The following is a 19,420-nucleotide window of genomic DNA, read 5'->3' on the forward strand; positions in this document are numbered from 1 at the left end:
GCATCAGCAATATAGGAAGATGCTTAAAGGCATAATCTTGTACTGTGTGGGAGATGGCAATGGTAAACCCCTCCTGTATTCTACCAAAGAAAACCACAGGGCTTTGTGGTCGCCAGGAGTCAGCACCGACTTGATGGCACAACTTTACTTTACTTTATTATCAGCCAAGATTAGTTGGCAAATTTGCATTGCAGCAACACTATATGTCGCTTCAAATCCTGGATCAGCTAGAAGATATGTAATATACAATTCAACCTTACCATCTGGCATATTAATTAATTAATTATTGATTGATTGATTGTTAAATTTATATACCGCCTTTCATTAAAGCAATCCCAAGGCGGTTTACAGCAAAAAATTTAAACACAAGATGGTAAAAAAGACACAGTTAAAATATTAAGTGAAAAAAATATTAAACAAATCTGATTAAAAATTTAAAATAAAAGCAATACAGACTATAAAGAGCAGCAGCAGAGAATCAAATAAATGCCTGGGCAAAAAGCCAAGATCTTACACTTTTTCTAAAAGCTGTGATGGAGACCGAGGAGCGAATAGCCACCGGGAGAACATTCCAGAGTCTGGGGGCAGCAACAGAGAAGGCCCTGTCCCGCATGCACGACAACCGAGCCTCCCTCATTGTCGGCACCCGGAGCAGAGCCCCTTCAGATGACCTCGTCAAGCGGGCACCTTATTTAATAAGATAAAGATTGAAACTACTCTTAAATCCCAATTTAAAAACTACAGTGTAGTAATAAATGACCAATATTTCCTACAGCACTAGTTCCACTAGGGCAGAAACACTCTGGATTTGGGATCTTGCTATATCTGCCCACTTTTACAGTGGATGTGCCCAAGCAGAAGCTCTGTGATATTGTACACCAATGATGAACAACAATTGGAATTCTTGCTATGAATAAGCCTCCATGCACAAAAAGGCACTGGAGCTCAGTTTTTGTTCTACATCCAAAATGTGTTTCATAACCCTTTTAGCCTATTCATAACCCATATCTTCGAATGCATCCATTGAAAATCCATATAGAGCCAGCTTCTTTAAAGATGGTTTCCATACTGACTGAAATCTGCCCTCTTAATATTAATGTTGATAATCCCTCTAATAAAAACTTTCAGCCAAAGGTTAATTAATTTAAAAGGTTAATCTATCTCTTCCAAAGGGCTTCTTGGTTGCATATCATCCCGGCCTTGGCTATCACACAGAGTTACTTACCATGCAGATATTCAACCGTCCTGAGCCATTTTGGAAGGGTTAGGGTCAAATAAATAATAAAAATAAAATAATAATAAAATAATAAAATTGAAATAATAAATAAATAAATAAATAAATATTCCCTCTCATGTTGAGAGTGTCCATGACTCTGGCAGCCACTAGCAGTGGTGTCAAGGCCCACAGTATAGTGGAAGAGACAACTTATGAGCTTGTTGCATACATTCTGACTGAGGCAGGGGCTGCTTGCCACAGGAGGTCCTTTTCAGTGATACTGAAGGTGACTAGAAAATGTGCTCAAGCCACAAGACAAAACAACATGGCTTTGTAGTATTGCCATGCATTTTAGACATGGGAACTTTAGGCATACTGGTGGAGGTCCCCCTAAAAGCAGGAGCCTCGTGCTGGTAGAATAAACAGGGTCTTGCTTTGTTGCTTAATAGCATGGTCAATAAGTGTCTCTAGTTCTGATTAAAATTGTATGGATAGAATGAGTGGGTATTGGATGAATTGACAATGGGAGCTAATGTCTGGCCAGCTGAACAGGGTTAGTTTCCGTTTTTTAAAGTGGCTTAAAAATCAGCCCTTTGCCCAATTCCTTTCAAATAATTCTGATAGCTTCCTTACCCCGCTTGAGAACTACCACCAACCACACTCCACTGTAGGTCACCCCTTCCCCCACAACGTGAAGCTATACATTTGCTGCAATCCTCATTATTCTTTGAGGAATTCAAAAATACTTTTAAAATTCGCCAATAATTGGAGGAGTGTCCGACTGCCTTGGGGTTTTGTGGGTGATAGGCAGCCCTGGGCACCCCACTTTTATGCCCCTAGGTGCTCCACAATAGGGGATAATGGGCTGGTTTGGGTCCCATTATACCCTATGAGAAAAATAATTAAAAATATTTCAAATATTCATAAAAAATCGTAGGAGTGTCCGATTGCTTCAGGGTTTGGGTGGTTGTTGGCACCCATGGGTGCTCCACAATAGGGAATAATGGGCTGGTTCAAGTCCCATTATACCCTATGAGAAAAAATAAAAATAAAATTCAAAAATTCATTTTAAAAAATCGTACGAGTATCCGATTGCTTTGGGGTTTGGGTGGTAGGCACCCATGGATGCCGGCTACCACCCCACCCACTTTTGGAGGTTCAAACTGGTTCGAACCAGTTCGAGTTTGAACTGAACTGGGGGGGGGGGTTGAACAAAACCAAAACCGAACATCCTTCTCTTGGTTCGAACCTGGTTTGAATTTGAATTGAACCGGGCAAACCGATTTTGTGCACATCCCTATCTCCAATAGTTCTTCAATGTTCTCAGATCATTTGTCAAGCCTCCCCCCCCTTTTTAAGTGTGTGGGGTGGTCCTGCATCTCCTATCAGTCAATTTTAGTGACACCCAAGTTCTAGTATTGTGAGAGGGAGAAAAAGTAGTTTCCATTTACCTTTGCCTGTATCCTATATAATTTAATAAACTTCTGTCATGTAGGCTCCTCACTAGGAGTAGGGTTTTTTTTTAGCCTTTTGTTTATCACCTATTTTAGCCTTTTGTTGTAGGAAAGATGCTCCAACCCCTTGATCAGTTCAAACAGCAATTTTCTAAGGTATCTTGAGTATGCAACTTTCCTAGAACCCCTACTTCTGGGGTTCCTTATCTAATTGGAGATTGAATTTGAGACATTATATGTATCAAGCATGTTCTTATCACTAAGCTATGGCCTTTCTCTATTGATCCGCATCTTCCCTAGCAATTGATCATGCCTCATGTTTGCTCTGAGGAATCCAGACAGGCTGACACAAACACACTGTATAAATTAAATTTCCTCCTACTGGACTAAATTATTTATTTCTATTGTTTTCATTCCAGAATTCAAAGGTAGTGGCATAAGGTCTCCTTTGTTCCCCCTCCCATCATTTTATATATAAAAAGGCAATTGTTCTTTTGAAACACTATTTGCAATAACTTTGACTCTTTCTCTTAGGGTGCTTCACAACTTAAATACATGGAATACAGGTAAGATGAAAATTTACGAATGTGATATTTTAGCATAATGCTGAATGGGTAGGGTCAGGGCCATGGTGGAGGCGGAGTGAGGATTTAATCCCTTTCCTCCATTGCAGTCCCAATCTGGATTGAGGGCCCCCCATGGCAGCTTTCCATGGGGGTTGTGATGGTGGTTGGGGTGGAAACAGAATGGGATTGCAGCATACAGAAGGGGGTAATGTCTCCTTCCACTCCCTTTCATTGTGGGGGCAGTCTTAATTGCCCCCCACAAATACAACTGCTGTTTAATAAAATAAAAACACACATGCAGGCCGAAATGATGTGATTATGTCTATTTTGGACTGGAGCATCCCCTTTCAAAATGCCAGCAGGACCTTGAACCACTACATCTCAAAACTGACTATTGGCGAATTCTGATTCAATTCAGAGGCATAACATGCAGACTATGACTGCTTGTTGCACTTAAGTAACCAAAGGGGCTAGTAAGAAGAGTTCTGCTTCAGGCATTAGCAGATGTCATCTTACAATATAATCATTTGTGCTTCTCTCATGCTACAAATTTTATAAATGTCAAGCTTCAGAACAAAAAGCATGTTGTATTGTTTCCAGTGAGTTCTCTGGACCTGCTGGCTCTAAGGGACTTGTGGCAGTCAGAAGGGCTTTCTTGGATACCAAAGGCCTGCTCACATGTTAAGTCTGTCAGTGTTTAGTGTTCGTTTCCTCAGATTTCATGAAACGATAACCCTCAACTGAGCTTGACCTAGACCAGGGCTGTTCCACTTCAGCCCTCTACCTGTTTTTGGACTACAGCTCCCAGCATCCCACCACAGTGACCAATAGTCGGGGGATGATGGTAGTTGTCGGCCAACATCTGCAAGAGGGCTGAAATCGCACAGCTCTGGCTTAGCCAGTTATGCATGGTTTTATTGAGTTTAATTGGAATTGTATCCAGAGAAACGTGCCCTTTATGCTTCTTGGGTTTGTCCAGAAATTGTTCATGACTAACCGGCAACATGCTGCCTTGTGGGGAATGGAAGCATCTGTCTCTCTTCTCAAGATGTTGCCAGTCTTGAAGAAGCTGATGTTTACCTGTCACACTTGTTGGCAATCATAAGGGGAGTAAGCTATAGCTGGTGCATAAGAGTGGCATAGCATATGGGAAGCACATGAAGCAACATATGTGTTCACTAGCTGTAGGAATATATTTTTTACTCTTTTGCCTCTCTTTCGAAAGTAAGGATCATCACTTGTGTTGTACTTCAGTATGGTGTCTTGTGGAAACTTTTGAAATGTGGTTGTGTGTTTCCTGCTCCATGTTGGATCCTTACTATGGCATTCCTGGTTATTGAAACTGTTGACAGTGACACTTTAGTCTTTTTTGCATCGCACCCTGAAGATACTAAAACTTGGACCCTGTTTTCAGAAGATTTTCAAACCCCAATATATAGCACAGACCCTGAATATGATTTCTGGTTTTAATTTCAGAAGAAAAGCGAGTTCCTTTCTTTCAAGATGATGACTACCAGCAACAACTGCTAACGGGACTGGTATTGATTGATTGATTGATTGATTGATTGCATTTATATGCCACCTAGTATGTGTCAGTAGTGTAAATCTTCTACATTAAGTGGCACAAGACACTTAACAAGCATTACCAAACCATGTAATGTAATCAGTGTAATTCAATTGCTTTACAAAACTTTTTCTGTTGACCAACAAAACGCTAAGCGGGAACATTTAGATGACTACAGGTAGACAATCCCTCCCCATGCATATTGGCTCTCATTTACATCGGAGTGTGATCAGAACATGGATGTTCAGAACATGGATGTTCAGATCACATGGCTGAGAAAATACCACTGAATTCTCCCATGCTCTCAGGTTTCTGGTAAGAGGGAAGCTACTCTATATGGAAGTTGCCTGATTTTGAGCTTGTCAGCCTGCTAATTGGCCTTTATACGATAGTGAGGGCAGGGATAATTCCCTTTTCATTTGTTTGTTCAGAAAAACACAAACCTATGTCTATACACCTGCTGGTCTAAGACCATACATTCCAAAAGAGAACCATGGCGTTATTTTCCCTGCAAAGCTGACACACATTTACACATTACACTATAGTTGATGACATTGTGACTTTTTGTCGCATCTGATCTGCATTGTTATCTGATGTACATGATTCAACACAGCTGTCGGCTTATCAGCATGCTCCCACTTTTTTTGTCTTGCTTTTTTCCACAAGTTTCTAAGCGTGCTAATGTTCTCCATTACAATTCATATTAATATACCTCTTGCTACATAGCGTAACTTAGATTTTTGCATTTAATGTAGTATATTGACTCTTGATGGCTTTTCCATATTGCACTGTGTAAGACTGCAGCAGTCCTCAGATCAGCATAATGTTAAAAGGCCCAGTTCACATGAGCCCATGTGTCTTCCTTCGCCCTGCTGCCTCTGCTCCATTATGGAGTTCAATCTTGGTGTGTTAAATCCTGGTTCCCTGCTTTGTACAACCTGCAGCTTAACTCTGTCTCACAGACTATTTTTATTTTCTATATTTTTTACATTTATATTCCACTCTTTAAGGAGCCCAGAGTGGTATACATGGTTATTTTTATCCTCACAACAACCCTGTGAGGTAGGTTAGGCTGAGAGTTAAGTGACTGGCCCAAAGTCACCCAGTGAGTTCCATGGCTGAATGGGGGTTTGAACTCGGGACTCCCTGGTCCTAGTCCAGCACTCTAACCACTACATTAGACTGGCCTTAGGATGTGAAGAAATAGTTTGAAAGTTGGGTCTCGCATCCTGGCTTGTAAGATAGTTAAACTATAATGCCTGATTTTGCTTGTGCTGTACAGTCATAATTTTTAAGAAGTCAGGATGACTTCTTACAGGCTATAAAAGGGGAGGAGGAAGAGCATGGACTTGATGCACATTTGAGAAATTAAATCATGGTTTACCCACTGTGCAAACCAGATCAATAACTTAACAAATTATGTATTCTGTTTAGACTTTTTGACATCCAGTCATTTGTAATGATAGTCAGGATACTTAATATTAATTATATTTTTTCTGATAAAGCCATATTTATTATTTATTTATTTTATTTATTAAAACATTGCCATAGACAATGATTTGGTGTGCAGACACAATTAATGTTCATTCCCTCCCCGCTCTGTTCATATTTAAACTTCATTTTATTTTTATAGATGGTTGCACAGTTGAAAGAACATCTTGTAAGACATCTACAATATGTTGGGAAAAAGAAGATTGACCAGATAGCTGTGGATTATGTGTCAAAATTGGTTGGTTTTTATTTTTTATGAATGCATTGAGAGCCACGTAATGGCACAGCAGGGAAATGACTTGATTATCAAGCCAGAGGCTGCTGGTTCAAATCCCCGCTGGTATGTTCCCCAGACTACTGGAAACACCTATATTGGGCAGCAGCAATATAGGGAGATGCTGAAAGGCATTATCTCATACTGTGTGGGAGGAGGCAATGATAAACCCCTCCTGTATTCTGCCAAAGCTAACTATAGGGTTCTGTGGTCGCCAGGAGTCGGAATCGACTCAATGGCACACTTTACCTTTTACCTGGGGGCGGGAGAGGACAGTGTGTGGCCTTGTGTGGAACTAAGGAATCTGTGTCGCTGATAAAGAGGTTAAAAAGTACTTGTTCAAAGGAAAAGCATCTTGGGCACAAACCTCTCTAGGACGTGTTCCTGTGCAAGCCCATGCGATGAATGGGGGTCGTGCAGAAGGGAGGATTATGTCCATGATATTTTAAAAACAAATGTTCCTGTCCCCCAAGGGCTCACATTCTAAAAAGAAGCATAAGATAGACACCATCAACAGTCACTGGAAGTACTGTGCTGGGAGTGGACAGGGCCAGTTACTCTCCCCCTGCTAAATAAAGAGAATCACCACATTAAAAGGTGCCTCTTTGCCAAGTTAGCAGGGGGTAAGAGTGAATGTGGGAATGTGAAAGCATCAAGAATGGTAGGGTGATTATACTCAGGGGGGGTTTCTAGATGGTGGCTTATTCCAACATGACTGCTGATTTTTTTAGGCAGTCCAGATGGAATTTTGCACACCTCATAATTTCCTTGCATGATCTGCCTGCCAATCTGTGAAACACCAGTATCTCCCCCTCCCCCCTCCTCAATGCATTTTTACTAACTTTTCCACAGAAGGCGGGGATTGGGGGTGGACTTGCGTCTTAGAGAGAAGATGTAGACAGACCATAGTGTTAACCTGTAAGAGTGGTTACCTGCATGGTGATGTATGGGAGACTTGACTCCCATGAGTATGCCCCTGCACTCCTCACTTCCACACCACCTCACCTTTTTCTTCCAGTTCTCATCTTTTGTGTGGTCCCTCCCAGTTTTTTAACTGAAGCCAGTTTGATTGATATTAGTCTTCTCAAACTTTTGATTTTTTTTTTACTGATATGTTTTGCAATTGCTCTATTCCTGTTGTGCTAGCCTTTTTTTTTTCTTAAGCATTTAGGGAGGAGGAGAAGCCTTCTTCCCCTCCTGCTGTTGCCTCTCTAAATGATTGTTGCTGCTCTTGATTAAATGTTGCAATCAAGGATGCTTTCTAAACACACATCAAAGGGCTTTTGCAATTGTTTCAGTTCTACTATGACTGTGCGGGTATTTAGATGGCAGAAAAGTCTCAAAACTTTAATGTGTATGTGTGTATGCAGACAGACCCCTGGACTTATCTGCACAAAGTGTGTATGATGTGTCATCCCCAAAAGGGCCATCCTGTCATTCTACTCTGACAGGAAGAGAACCAGTTATAAGCATTTTAGTGACTCTCCGCTATAGCCTATGGCCAAAACATGGGTGAAGAGGCAAAGAGAGCTGAGTCTAGCAGCAGCAACCTCCTTGTTTTGCTGCTTGGGCCCCAGACCAAAGGGGTCTGTTTCTTTCCACACTTCTGTGTTCCCCCTTTTAAAAAACGTATTTTTTTAACACACAGTATTTCTGCTATTTACTGTAATCTCCCACCAAGTAATTGAAAGAGCACAGGAGCAGCAATTTAGCATTAAAAAATACAAACAAGGAAATGGTGGTCTTAGCAGCATAATAGATGTGTGTTTGTTCTAAAGAGTGTCACACTCATTGCAATGGTGCTTCGTGGGACTCCCAGGAAAATGTGCACGGGATAGCAGCCATGTCATTTAGGAAGACAGGGAGCAAATTGGCATGATTCTAGGAAGTGATATATTAACAAGGAGACACTGAAAACTGCATTGGAACATGGTTTCTTCTATTCCAAGCACCATGGAAGTGGGCAGGTGGGTGGAAATGTTGCAGAAGTTCACTATGTCAGAAGTGCATTAAACTGAAAGTGCACAATACCACTCGAAATAAACAATTAAACTTCAGTGGAAGGGGCCCCCTCTGCAGTGCTCCCCCCCATTGTGCCCCGATGTGGACAGAAAATAGTGGGATGGTCTAGCATGAAAACTGCAAGGGGTAGAGACATCCAGCTGTGACTTTGCATGTGTGAACCCATAGAAGCTCAGGTGAAAAAAATACCTTGGGAAAAGTCAAGGATCATTTCGCCTTGGAAAAATGTGGCTGTTTTTTGAAATAGCCTTTTTCTGTGGGTTAAATTCCAGCAGGCATCAACAGAGTCCCACTCCTGGGATGGGGCTTTCCCACTGCCCCCTGGCCACCTCAGTCCCAGCACTTCTTTAAATGCTGATTCTGAGGCCCAGGGGGACTTTGGATGTGGACAAAGTGGATATCGATGTGGATGTGGGTTCCTGGTGGATATCAGGAACCCCCTAGTTCTGTGAACAGAAGGCTTTTTGTACAAGCGAACTCTGGATCCAACCCCATAGAATATGAGCTTTTTGACCTCCATCTGTTGAATCACTTTACTGTAGAACTGTATATATGAAAGGTTCTAGACTAAAATATGCATGTACCCAGAAAGCTGTTTTACATAGCAGCCACCTGCCTATTCTGGAAAACCAAGTTTCCAAGTGGACTTGTATTTCAGGCTTGGTGGTACAGTCACATGATTTTATGTTGAGTGGATTGGTGAGTTAGTGTTGTGTTTGCCACACTGTTTGAGAATAAAAGTTAAGCTAATAACCTTCCACATAAGAATTCGAATATTTCTTTTATATTTTTAGCTGGATCTAATATGCTGGATAATGGAGAGTGTTTGGAAAAAATATAGTCTCAGTTCCTGGGTCCTCGCATTGTAAGCAGTTATTTTTCCATTAATCTACAATATATTTAATTTTTTTAAAAAATAGGCAATACTATAACAGAAAATGCTTTCTTTTGCCTTTGCAGTTGTTGAGGCCATCAAATTACAGTACCTATGCTCACATACGAAGAACTGTTTTTCTTAATTATATACGAATGTTGTATCATATGCCCTTTTAATGCTTATCTTATGTGATGTTATGACCTATGGTCTTTACGCACATTTTTATTTCTTCAGCATTGCCCAATAATATATGTACTTTATTTATGAAACTCTTTAAAATGCAACAACAAACTTTGCAACTCCTTTTGCCATTCACACATTACATTTTTGGAAGACTCGTACATCATCTTACATGTATACCTAAGACATAATGGCTGGAATCCAAAGGAAACCAACCTCTCTCTCTCCCTCTCTTGAGTGTTTTTTGTTTTGTTTAACATCAGCTGTCCATGCCATATAGTGATCTTCTTTTGGAATTGGGGGATTTCATAGAATTTAGAATTGGTTTTTGTGGTCTCTTAGTCTAGCTTCTTAATCAGTGCAGAAATCTGCTTCTCAAATCAGTTAATGATATGGCATGGAAGCAGTGTTCCCTCTATCAGGGATTCCCAGATGTTGTTGACTATAACTCCCAGAATCCCCAGCTGCAATGGCTTTTGCTTGGGCATTATGGGAGTTGTAGTCAACAACATCTGGGAATCCCTTTTAGAAGGAACACTGCATGGTAGGGTCTGCCATTTAAATAAAAAATATAAAAACTCCTGACAGGCGTCTTCAGGCCTTCTGGTGTGCTTAAAGTAACTCTTTGACCATGGTGTAAACAGGAAATGTGTATGTCGAACAATATGTACCACATGACTGTATGCACCAGAGTTCTGGGGTTCACCACTGCTCTCCTAGCACATGTACACATGGTGGTAGCAAGTGTGTTTGCCACTTCTGTAATGTCTCTCAGTACAGTTTATTACAATCTTTGATCAGCTAAACAGACCTCAATTGAGACCCAGATGAAAAGAAACTTAAGAGTAGATATTAATACAGATATATAAGAATACATATATATTATATACACACACCCCAGAAACCTAAATTAACCATTTCTAACACTTATGCTTATCTTAATTGCAACTGTATGAAAGCCGGCTACTGCGAAACATCAGTGGGAATGTCAGAAAGAAAGAAATTTTATGTAAAACTCGTCAGAAGTATTTGGATATCTTAAAACAAGAGGGGTAGTATAATAATATATCTAAACTTTAGTAATGACCCAGACAACAGAACCTGAGCTTTTTCTCAACCCACCTGCCCATGTATTATTCTTGGTTTGGAAGGTATTTTAAATAACCCCTTGTGTAGTTCTGCCTCCAAATAATTACCCTAAATGCCAGTCAGAAGGTGTAGTGATCCAACTGCCCTCCCTCTAAAGAGTTAACCAGAAGTGATCCTTGTCTTGACTGACATGCTGATGAACTCCAGGGTTCAGCCAATTGGCACACCCAGTGGGTGGGACCTAGAGAGCTGTTGCCTGGAAGAAGAGAGTTCTTTGTTATAAGAATTAGACTGGAGGTGCCCAGCAGGACATGTGGTCATGGAGTTTGGCTACAGGAAAATAAATCTGCAGATCCTTGAAAGACAGGAGGGCAGGAAGCTTGAATTCTCATTCGGAGTTTGCTCAGTTCATGGGAAAAGGGAAGTTTAATCCAGGGAAAGGTTTGTTTAGCCAGACTTTGCATTAGAATTTATATTTCTTTGGTTTGTATGTCTTACATATTCCTAATACTGTTTTATTATAGTTTACCTGAAACATAATTGAAATAAGAAAAACTAGCCTATGCCTATCCTATCTAGGATAGGGTTAGATAAACATTTAAACATGCCTAAAACAATCTGTTCTTGTAATCTACTAAGTATTCTTAACAGTATCTAATTAAGTTAGAAAGCCTCAGATGGAAGCAGTCTGCAGTAATTGAATAAAATTGCTCTTTTTTTTAGTCTTTTCTTTTTACAAGCCTCTCAGAGTTGGTTTTTAACTCAGGAAAGAGGGGAGGCAAAGGGGGATTTTCTCTGGTGCAAACACATTCTCAGACATCCAGCAGCTATCCATTTTCTCATCCTGTGTAGGCTTACAAGTGGAAGGTTTTATTGGATTTGCCCAATACCCAGTTACAGAGAGGGACCTTGGATTACTGCACTCATCCACTGGCCTGGTTCTCTGCAAGTTTTAGGGTGTTTAGTGGCAGCATTTTGAACCTACTGATAATTACAGAATAGTTTTAGGAGAAGCCTAGCCAGGTAGCTCAACAGGAATGATTCAGCATTTTCTTTCCCTTACATGAGCTTGTTCTGAGACAAAGGCTTTAATCTGCTACAGAAAGGTGCTATGATAAAAGATTTACTGATGTGACTTGATTTTAAGACATTCCAGGGTTACTAGTTCTCCAGTTAGTTTCTGTCAAATGTTTTGAATCTTAAGCATTGAACTTCAATACCTCAATGTAGATTTCCACTATATGGCTACATATGACCTATAAGTATGCTCAAAGGCATTTTGAGAAGTTGTTTAGCACAGTGTTTTTAAAATAAATGTAGCAGTGGCATCATACTAATAACAGTTTGTGGAAAAACATAATTCTGTGTCCAGAACTGTTAACCCCTATAATACTTGCATTTTCCTTTTATCCTTGGTGAACTGGTGGATTGCTAAACTGATTCAGGTTGTACCTTATCAGAACCCAATATATGGAACGACATTTTGCACAATAACTTATATAGTGTGGCTGAGGAGTTCATCCTCAGTCACAATATTGTTGGGGATGATGGGTGTTGTAGCTAAACAGCTTGAGAGCCAATATTACAAATACAATGAATATTTATATACCACTTTTCGAAAGTTCCTGAAGTGGTTTACATAGATATAAATAAAAAGACTTCCTGTCTCCAAAGGTCTCACAATCTAAAAAAGAAACATAAGATAGACACCAGCAACAGAAGCCACTGGAGTGTTCCTGTGCTGGGGATGGATAGGGCCAGTTGGTCTCCCCCGACTAAATAAATAAAACCACCCCTTTTAAAAAGTGCCTCTTTGCTCATTTACCAGGTTAGCAATGTTGCCTACCCCTGCTGTGGTAACTCAAGGGCAGATATGGAATTGCATATTGGTAATAAACATGTTTTCTGCTTATGCCAAGACAGCATGTTAGGTTCTAGAGCAGCCTTCTGATCGTGTTCAAGGTTACTTTCTATAATGTAGGAGAGCACCCAAAGCTTCTCCTCCTCACGAGGAGGCTCTGTTCCAAGAGGCTCAGTTCCAAGAGGGCCCAAGGCCTATCTAGTCCATTATCCTGTTTCACACAGTGGCTCACCAGATGCCTCTGGGGAGCCCAGAGGCAAGAGCTGAGGGCAGGCCCTCTCTCTCTTGCTACTGCTCTCCTGCAACTGGTATTTAGAGGCATCTTGCCTCTTAGGCTAGAGGTGGTCTAGCCTATTGGTTGATAAGGATGCACACAAACCTGTTCGGAGGCCCTTTTACAGGCCTCTGAACAGGCTCGGACAGCCAGTTGGTTCAACCAATTCGAAGGCAGGGTGGGGAAACCTTTTAAGGGTGGGGGAGGGTGCACTCCCACCCGCGTTTCCCCTGATGGCGCACTCTTAAAAACTAGTCAGGTGGGGCGGCAGCATACCTCCCTGCTGCCCCATTTCCTCCTTGGTCTGGAAGTGACTGGAAGTACCCAATGCATTTGTGTGCACGTCACACTGACGTGCGCATGATGTGGTACTTCTCGACCGAGGAGGGAATGGGGCGACAGGGAGGTACACTGCCACCCTGGTTTTTAAGAGAGTTGCACCAGGGGAAACATGGGTGGTGGTGGTAAGGGCACCCTCCCCCACCCTTAAAGGTGTCCCCCGCTTTTGAATCAGCCCCCGCCAGTTCTGCGCATATCCCTGTTGGTTGATTATGCATTGTGTGGGGAAAGTACTTCTTTTTGTTGGTCCTAAACTTCTTGGCAGTCGGTTTCATGGGATGAAACTGGGACTAAACAGTCCCAAGAAGTCTGTTTAGAATAAATATATTTGGCACCAAAATGAGTTATGAGGGGAGTTGAAGGAAGCATCAACTCTGCCACCAGATTTGTTGACTGCCAAACAGCCTGATAGCTTTAAAAGGGGTCTAGATAAATTCACAGAGGGCAGGACTATCAAGGGCTACTAGTCAGAAGGCTATAGGTCATCTCCAGCCTCTGAGTCAAGATGCCTCTAAATACCAGTTGCAGGGAAGCAACAGCAGGAGAGAAGACATGTCGTCAACTCTTGCCGGTGGGCTTCCCAGAGACATCTGGTGGGCCACTGTGTGAAACAGGACTCCATAGCCCTTGGGCCTGATACAACAGGGCTTTTCTTATGTTCTTATCATGCTGGTTTGCTTACTAACATGCTGTCCTTGCACTCCATACAGTGGGCAGCAGGGCAGCTCGGATGAGACTGCTGTGTTTCGCATCATGTGTCAGATTCTTCAAGCTGCAAAAGGAATGTGTTTGCCTCTTCCTCCTGGTAAGCCTTGTATCAGGTGGAACTCCATGTTCCATTCACTGATTCCACTTTTGTGGGCACTGCCTTTCTTATAAGTAAGCCAAATACACATTTGTTCATTCCCACAATGAGTCTGTACGTAAAGGGTGTCCTTGCATTCCCTTCATTGAAGTAAAACCATGGAAACTCTTGCAATTCTGTCATAATCTTTACTTACGATGACTAGATATTTATCAGTCCATGCTAACATCTTAACTTCACATAGAGATCTTCTTAATATTTATCTAATGGAAGCTTGTTTGGGCTTCTTGAGCCACTAGATTCCATATTAATTTTATGCTGGACAAGTGACCCAAAGAGGGGCCATCTATGAAAATGGTAATCGTCCTTGCGATAGTTAACAGCAGACTGATTTCTAAGAAGCAACTTTGGGTGCTTCTTAACACCAATACATATCTCATGTGCTGCATAATTTGCCAAAGGAGTTCATAATCGGACCCAATGGATTTGGCCTGGTTTTTAATCCAATTAAAAATGTTCTTGCTGGAGAACTTGGCTAATCATCATGTCGGTCGTGAGACCATGATGACTGGTTGCATAACCACATGCTGGGGAAATAGGTTCACTTTTTGTTTGACCAGCAATGTTAATTCCTGAACAACTTCATTTTTGCTGCTGTTCTTGGTGATATGTGGCGATAGATGAATGTTGCAGTGACTTCTGTGCAAGTAAATGTTCTGTATACTTTCTGAAGGAGACTTAAAAAATAAAAAACTGTAAAACATTTTACAGAGAATTACACACTATTTACCTCTTGATTATAAAAGTTCTCTGGTACTGATTTCAGTACATAAGAGTTTAAAACTGGTCTCAGATCCTGATTTAAATGGAAAAATCATGACTCTTATCTGTGCTGATGTAAGATTTAAATTTACGTGGGATAGGGGATTTCACTCCTGACTTCATAACCTACTCATTAGGCTCGTTGACATGCTTTATTATTAGAGTAGGCACTGTTTGCAATTGTGTGTTAAGCAGCCACTGTTTCAAAGGGTTTTCGAGAGAAAGCCCTCCCACCCAGGTGCTGGTGCCTCCAACCTGCTATTTAACTCTCCGTCAGAAAATAGGAGCATGCACAGCTCTCAGAATAGGGTAGGAAGCTTCTCCTGCTCTAATAATCATGTGAACAAGCCAGTTTCATAACCACAATTAAGATCACATCTGTACCCACCCTAATTTGTAGTATTCCACTTGGGGTGCTGAAATGAAGATTTTGATCTTCTTGTGTAAGATTCTGATAGTAAGACACATCTGACAGCAAGATTGCTCAGGGTGTTTTTCACACAGCAGGCTTTACTGCAAGTTTGAAAGTTGCCCCCACCCCCATCCAAAAAGTAGATTTTTTTGTTAACCCTGCATTTAAATCAGGCTACACATTAGCACACAATGAAAAATCTCAGTCGTGTGAAGTGCTCCCTGAAAGCTCACAGGGACTTTGGGGCAAATCTGGCCGATATGTGAATGCCCACCCTCCATTCCAGAGGAGATGCGAACTAGAAGCCCTGTGTAGAAAATGCCCAGGCAGATATTTCTGAGGAAAGTCTGGGTAAAGTCTCTATTAAGGAAGACTCCACAGGCTTTCTATAGCATTTTTTTAATTGGTCAGTGTTACTTTCCCAAATATTTGACTAAATTCTGCACCACTACAAAGTTATTATTGGCTTCCGATGAGGGTGGTTTGTTTTTGTTGCTGAGAATTGTTGCAGTCTGTTCATAGCACTAGATTTCTTTCATTGCAGGATTTTGTACTCTGCATATAGGGTTGGGAGTGCGGTGTCTCCCTTCACACACATTCCTGCATTACATTGACCATGGAGTGCTACACCTGACAGATATGTGTGTCTTGAAACTTTTGAAAGGTAAGATGGAGTTGACTTACCAGACAACGTATTAGCTGGCAGCAGCTATTTGTACTTGTTCTAAAATTTATATCCATCCTGTCATTTGATGAAGAAATTCTGGATTCATTTAATGAGCAGAGGCCCTCACCATCCATCAGGTTCAAGCTTTGTTGATCACAGCATGCCAGGTTTCTCTCTTCCAAGAGCACACACTCAGGCTTTGGGCAAGAGTCTCTTATACTGTTTACATACAGGCTATAGGATTGAGTACAGAGCCTATCAGAGGCCAAAGTTTCATGGTATACACCAATCATACTAGTCCAAGCAGAATAAAGCTTAGCTATTGGTAGACAAGGTGAACCAATTACAGGGCAGAAACCAGCAAGAATGCACCAATCAGCTTTAGCTTATGCCTAGTCAGGGCAGGGCAAGCTGTGGTCAACAGGTGTCTATTGCTACTCAAGCAGGGCAGACTATTGTTTCCAAGAAAAGGGGCCCTGTAGCAGCAGGGTGCAGAAACTGGTGACTTTTAGGACTTACGTAGGTTACACAACTAGGTGAAAGTAGACAGTGGAATTTTCCTTCATCACTTTCCAGTATAGATGGTGCTCAGAATCTGAGCGGGAACAATCACGATTTTAAAAAACCATTAAAATCATGTAAAGAAATAAGTAACAGAGACTAACTGAAAATATCATAAGATGCTTTTAATGTTGCATGTGTTTTTGTGGGTGACAGTCTACTTTGTCAAATGCTGGGTTGGTACTGGAGAAACCTAGTAAAATGGGCAGTTGAAATCAGAGCAGGGCAGCTTTCAAAGATTCTTAAAGGGACAGGACTTAACAACATCAAATACAGTATTTATATGTGACAAGAAATGTCTGTGCTCTGATTTCAACTGCCCGTTTTGTTGTGTCTCCAGTACCAACCCAGCATCTTACGAAATGGGTTGTTGCCCACAAAAGCACATCAAAGCATCTTATGATCTTTCAGTTAGTCTCTGAGTGTTACTTATTTCTTTACAAGGACTTCCTAACACTTGACTAATATTGCTGATCAGAGCACAGGGCACTCTGAACTCTGACTCCATGTGCACAGGGAGATTGTGGGAGTGGTTTGCATGGGGGCCCCTTGCATATTCCTCCAGCTCCTCCTTGCACATATACTTCACTAGCCAGGATAACAGCCACTGAGTTTATAAACTATGGGAGACGTGTCCACAATAATGGAATTTGCTCAGGTGTAAGAAGGTAGAAAAGGTAGAACACTTCATATTTTCTGTAAACAGTAGTATAATCTGAAAGTGGGTAGTCTACAATAATTTTGGTAATGTTTGTAAGATGTATGCATGAATGAAATGAGTCATAACTAAGCATCATTGAAATTAATGGGACAAGTTAGACCTTTTCTCGTCAATGAAACTTAAGAAATTTAGGATTCTTGGGATGCAACTTACTGTGCTTGAACCAGTTGATTCCACTTGCCATACATTGTGGCTGGGGATGATTGATAGTCCAACAAAAGCCAGCGAGCTTCAGGTTGACCATCCCTGCTCTAGAGATTACAGATCTTCCCATTAGGATGTAAGTATAATTGTCTTTGGTAACATGAAAGCAAGCTTTCATTAGGCTGCATGATGTCCTCTTTAGGCTGGAACATTGTTTGTTTTGTGGGACTCATATTCTGCTTTTCTGGCCAGGCCTCCCAAAGTGGTTTACATAATGTGGTTGTTGTTGTTGTTGTTAAGTCTTTGTGTAAACAGTTTTTAGAGAACTGACTGAAAAACTGCATACATGCATCAAATAAAACAAGCAAAAGTTCTGGGTCCATGCCAATGCTTAAAGAACAGTTTCCTTATAATGAAGGTGACCAAACTGGAGTTTTAACTGGGAGGTTATTGGAATTTTTAAATGCTATTTTTATTATTTTCTTGTGAGCTACTTGAAGACCCTTTTTGGTGTAAAAGCAGTATATAAATATAAATTAATGAACCAGTATTATGATGGTGAGCTCTGGCTTTGCATTCCATTTAGTGTCAATGGCAAAGGCCCTCTTGATTTAGTGAAGGAATAGCTAAAATTATAGCTTGGATAAATAAATGCAATCTGGTATACTTTGCCTTTCAGTTTTAAAAGGTAGTTAAAAACTACTACTGATGAACAATAGACTAAAATAACAACATAATTTACTAATAGTAACTGAAGTAAGAATAGCAGAGCTAACTTATTAAAAACACAAAATAATAAAATTGTGTTGACCTGGTGTCTCTGGGCAGAGTAGTTCAGAGTTACCACCACAGAAAAGATCCACACTCTCAGGAATCATCTGTCTCTAGTTTGGGCACAACCTTTAAAAAAAAAAATTCAGTAATGCTATAACTCCAAATATATTTGAGAAAATTTATGTTATCATTCTAAGCACTCTTATTTGGAAACAAATTTGCATTAAAGGTCATTGGATGCATCCAAGTAAATGTGCTTAGGATTGGGGCCTTCAGTTACAGAATCTGGAAACTGCCTCATATGGACCACTATAAACATTTACATATACATATATAATTGCATAGTTCATTTACTTTGAAGCGTTGCTCTTATTGTCTTGCTGCAAAATGAAAGATGCTGATGACGATTAGCTGACTATTATTACTGTTCAGGTAGAAGACGTGTATTCAGCAAGAACCTTTTGCCATTTTGGATATTTGCCATTAATTTGATTATGGAGTAGAACACTTTGTATAGTCATACTAATTACAAATCTGAAAAATGGCAAAATGTCTTCACTACTCTTTTGTGATTCTACTGTACCTGCAGACCTAAGCTAGCCCATCCTGTAACGTAGGAAAACATCTCTTAATTGGCTAGTAAAGACCTTTTAGTGGGCTTTTAATGTAGTTTTATTTGGGCTATAATGTATCTCTCCAAGGTGATTTTTATGGCCTTCTTGCTGACGCTGTCTTGTGTTTATTGCTCCCCACCCCCTTTTATGCAGATAGCTGTGTTTTTGTATTTTTGATGTGAGTGTATGCTGCTTTTGATTGCCTTGGGGCTGAAGAGCTATTTATGAATTTAAAATGTGCAGTAGAGTAATATTCCAGCCAAATAAGGGGGCTTGCAGTGATCTTGAGCTGGGAATCTCCCATTGATGTCTCACTGCACAGTCCTGTCCCCCCACCCCCCCACCTGCACTGCAGAAGATTTTAGGAAAAGGACAAACTGAGATTGATGGATAATTGTGCACTTAAGCATGAAAAGCATGCCCCGCTCTTTGCTGGAAAGATTCCTGTCTCTTAACAGCTGTATGAATGGCCATAACACAAAAACGTTACCTTGCACTCATACTGTGGTGAGGAAAATTTCATTGGTTGAATTTCCTCAGGGCACACCACTTTTAAGAGCCCATGAATTCTGCCACAAAAAGACAATCCTAAGGCAAAGTTGGTGGGGTGAGACATATGCCATTGCCAGAGGTTCCCATATACCAGGCCTACTCAACTTCGGCCCTCCTGCAGATGTTGGCCTACAGTTCCCA

The 19,420-nt window shown here is 40.9% G+C and overlaps 1 protein-coding gene across 7 annotated transcripts in view; it reads left to right on the plus strand.

The window, feature by feature from the left end:
* Positions 1-19,420, plus strand: part of GSAP (gamma-secretase activating protein) — a 65,920-nt gene that overhangs the window by 37,924 nt on the left and 8,576 nt on the right. For 5 of the 7 annotated variants that reach the window (XM_053251317.1, XM_053251314.1, XM_053251319.1 and 2 more), the window contains 6 exons: positions 3,205-3,236; positions 4,713-4,774; positions 6,434-6,529; positions 9,382-9,452; positions 13,918-14,012; positions 15,791-15,910. In XM_053251317.1, coding sequence (XP_053107292.1) covers positions 3,205-3,236; positions 4,713-4,774; positions 6,434-6,529; positions 9,382-9,452; positions 13,918-14,012; positions 15,791-15,910 — 476 coding nt within the window. Of the gene's footprint in view, positions 1-3,204; positions 3,237-4,712; positions 4,775-6,433; positions 6,530-9,381; positions 9,453-13,917; positions 14,013-15,790; positions 15,911-17,319; positions 17,476-19,420 lie in introns of all 7 variants that reach the window. The other 2 variants (XR_008307551.1, XM_053251315.1) reach the window with 2 other exon arrangements.

Source organism: Hemicordylus capensis, chromosome 5 (assembly GCF_027244095.1).
Source record: "Hemicordylus capensis ecotype Gifberg chromosome 5, rHemCap1.1.pri, whole genome shotgun sequence".
NCBI classification, from domain to species: Eukaryota; Metazoa; Chordata; class Lepidosauria; order Squamata; family Cordylidae; genus Hemicordylus; species Hemicordylus capensis.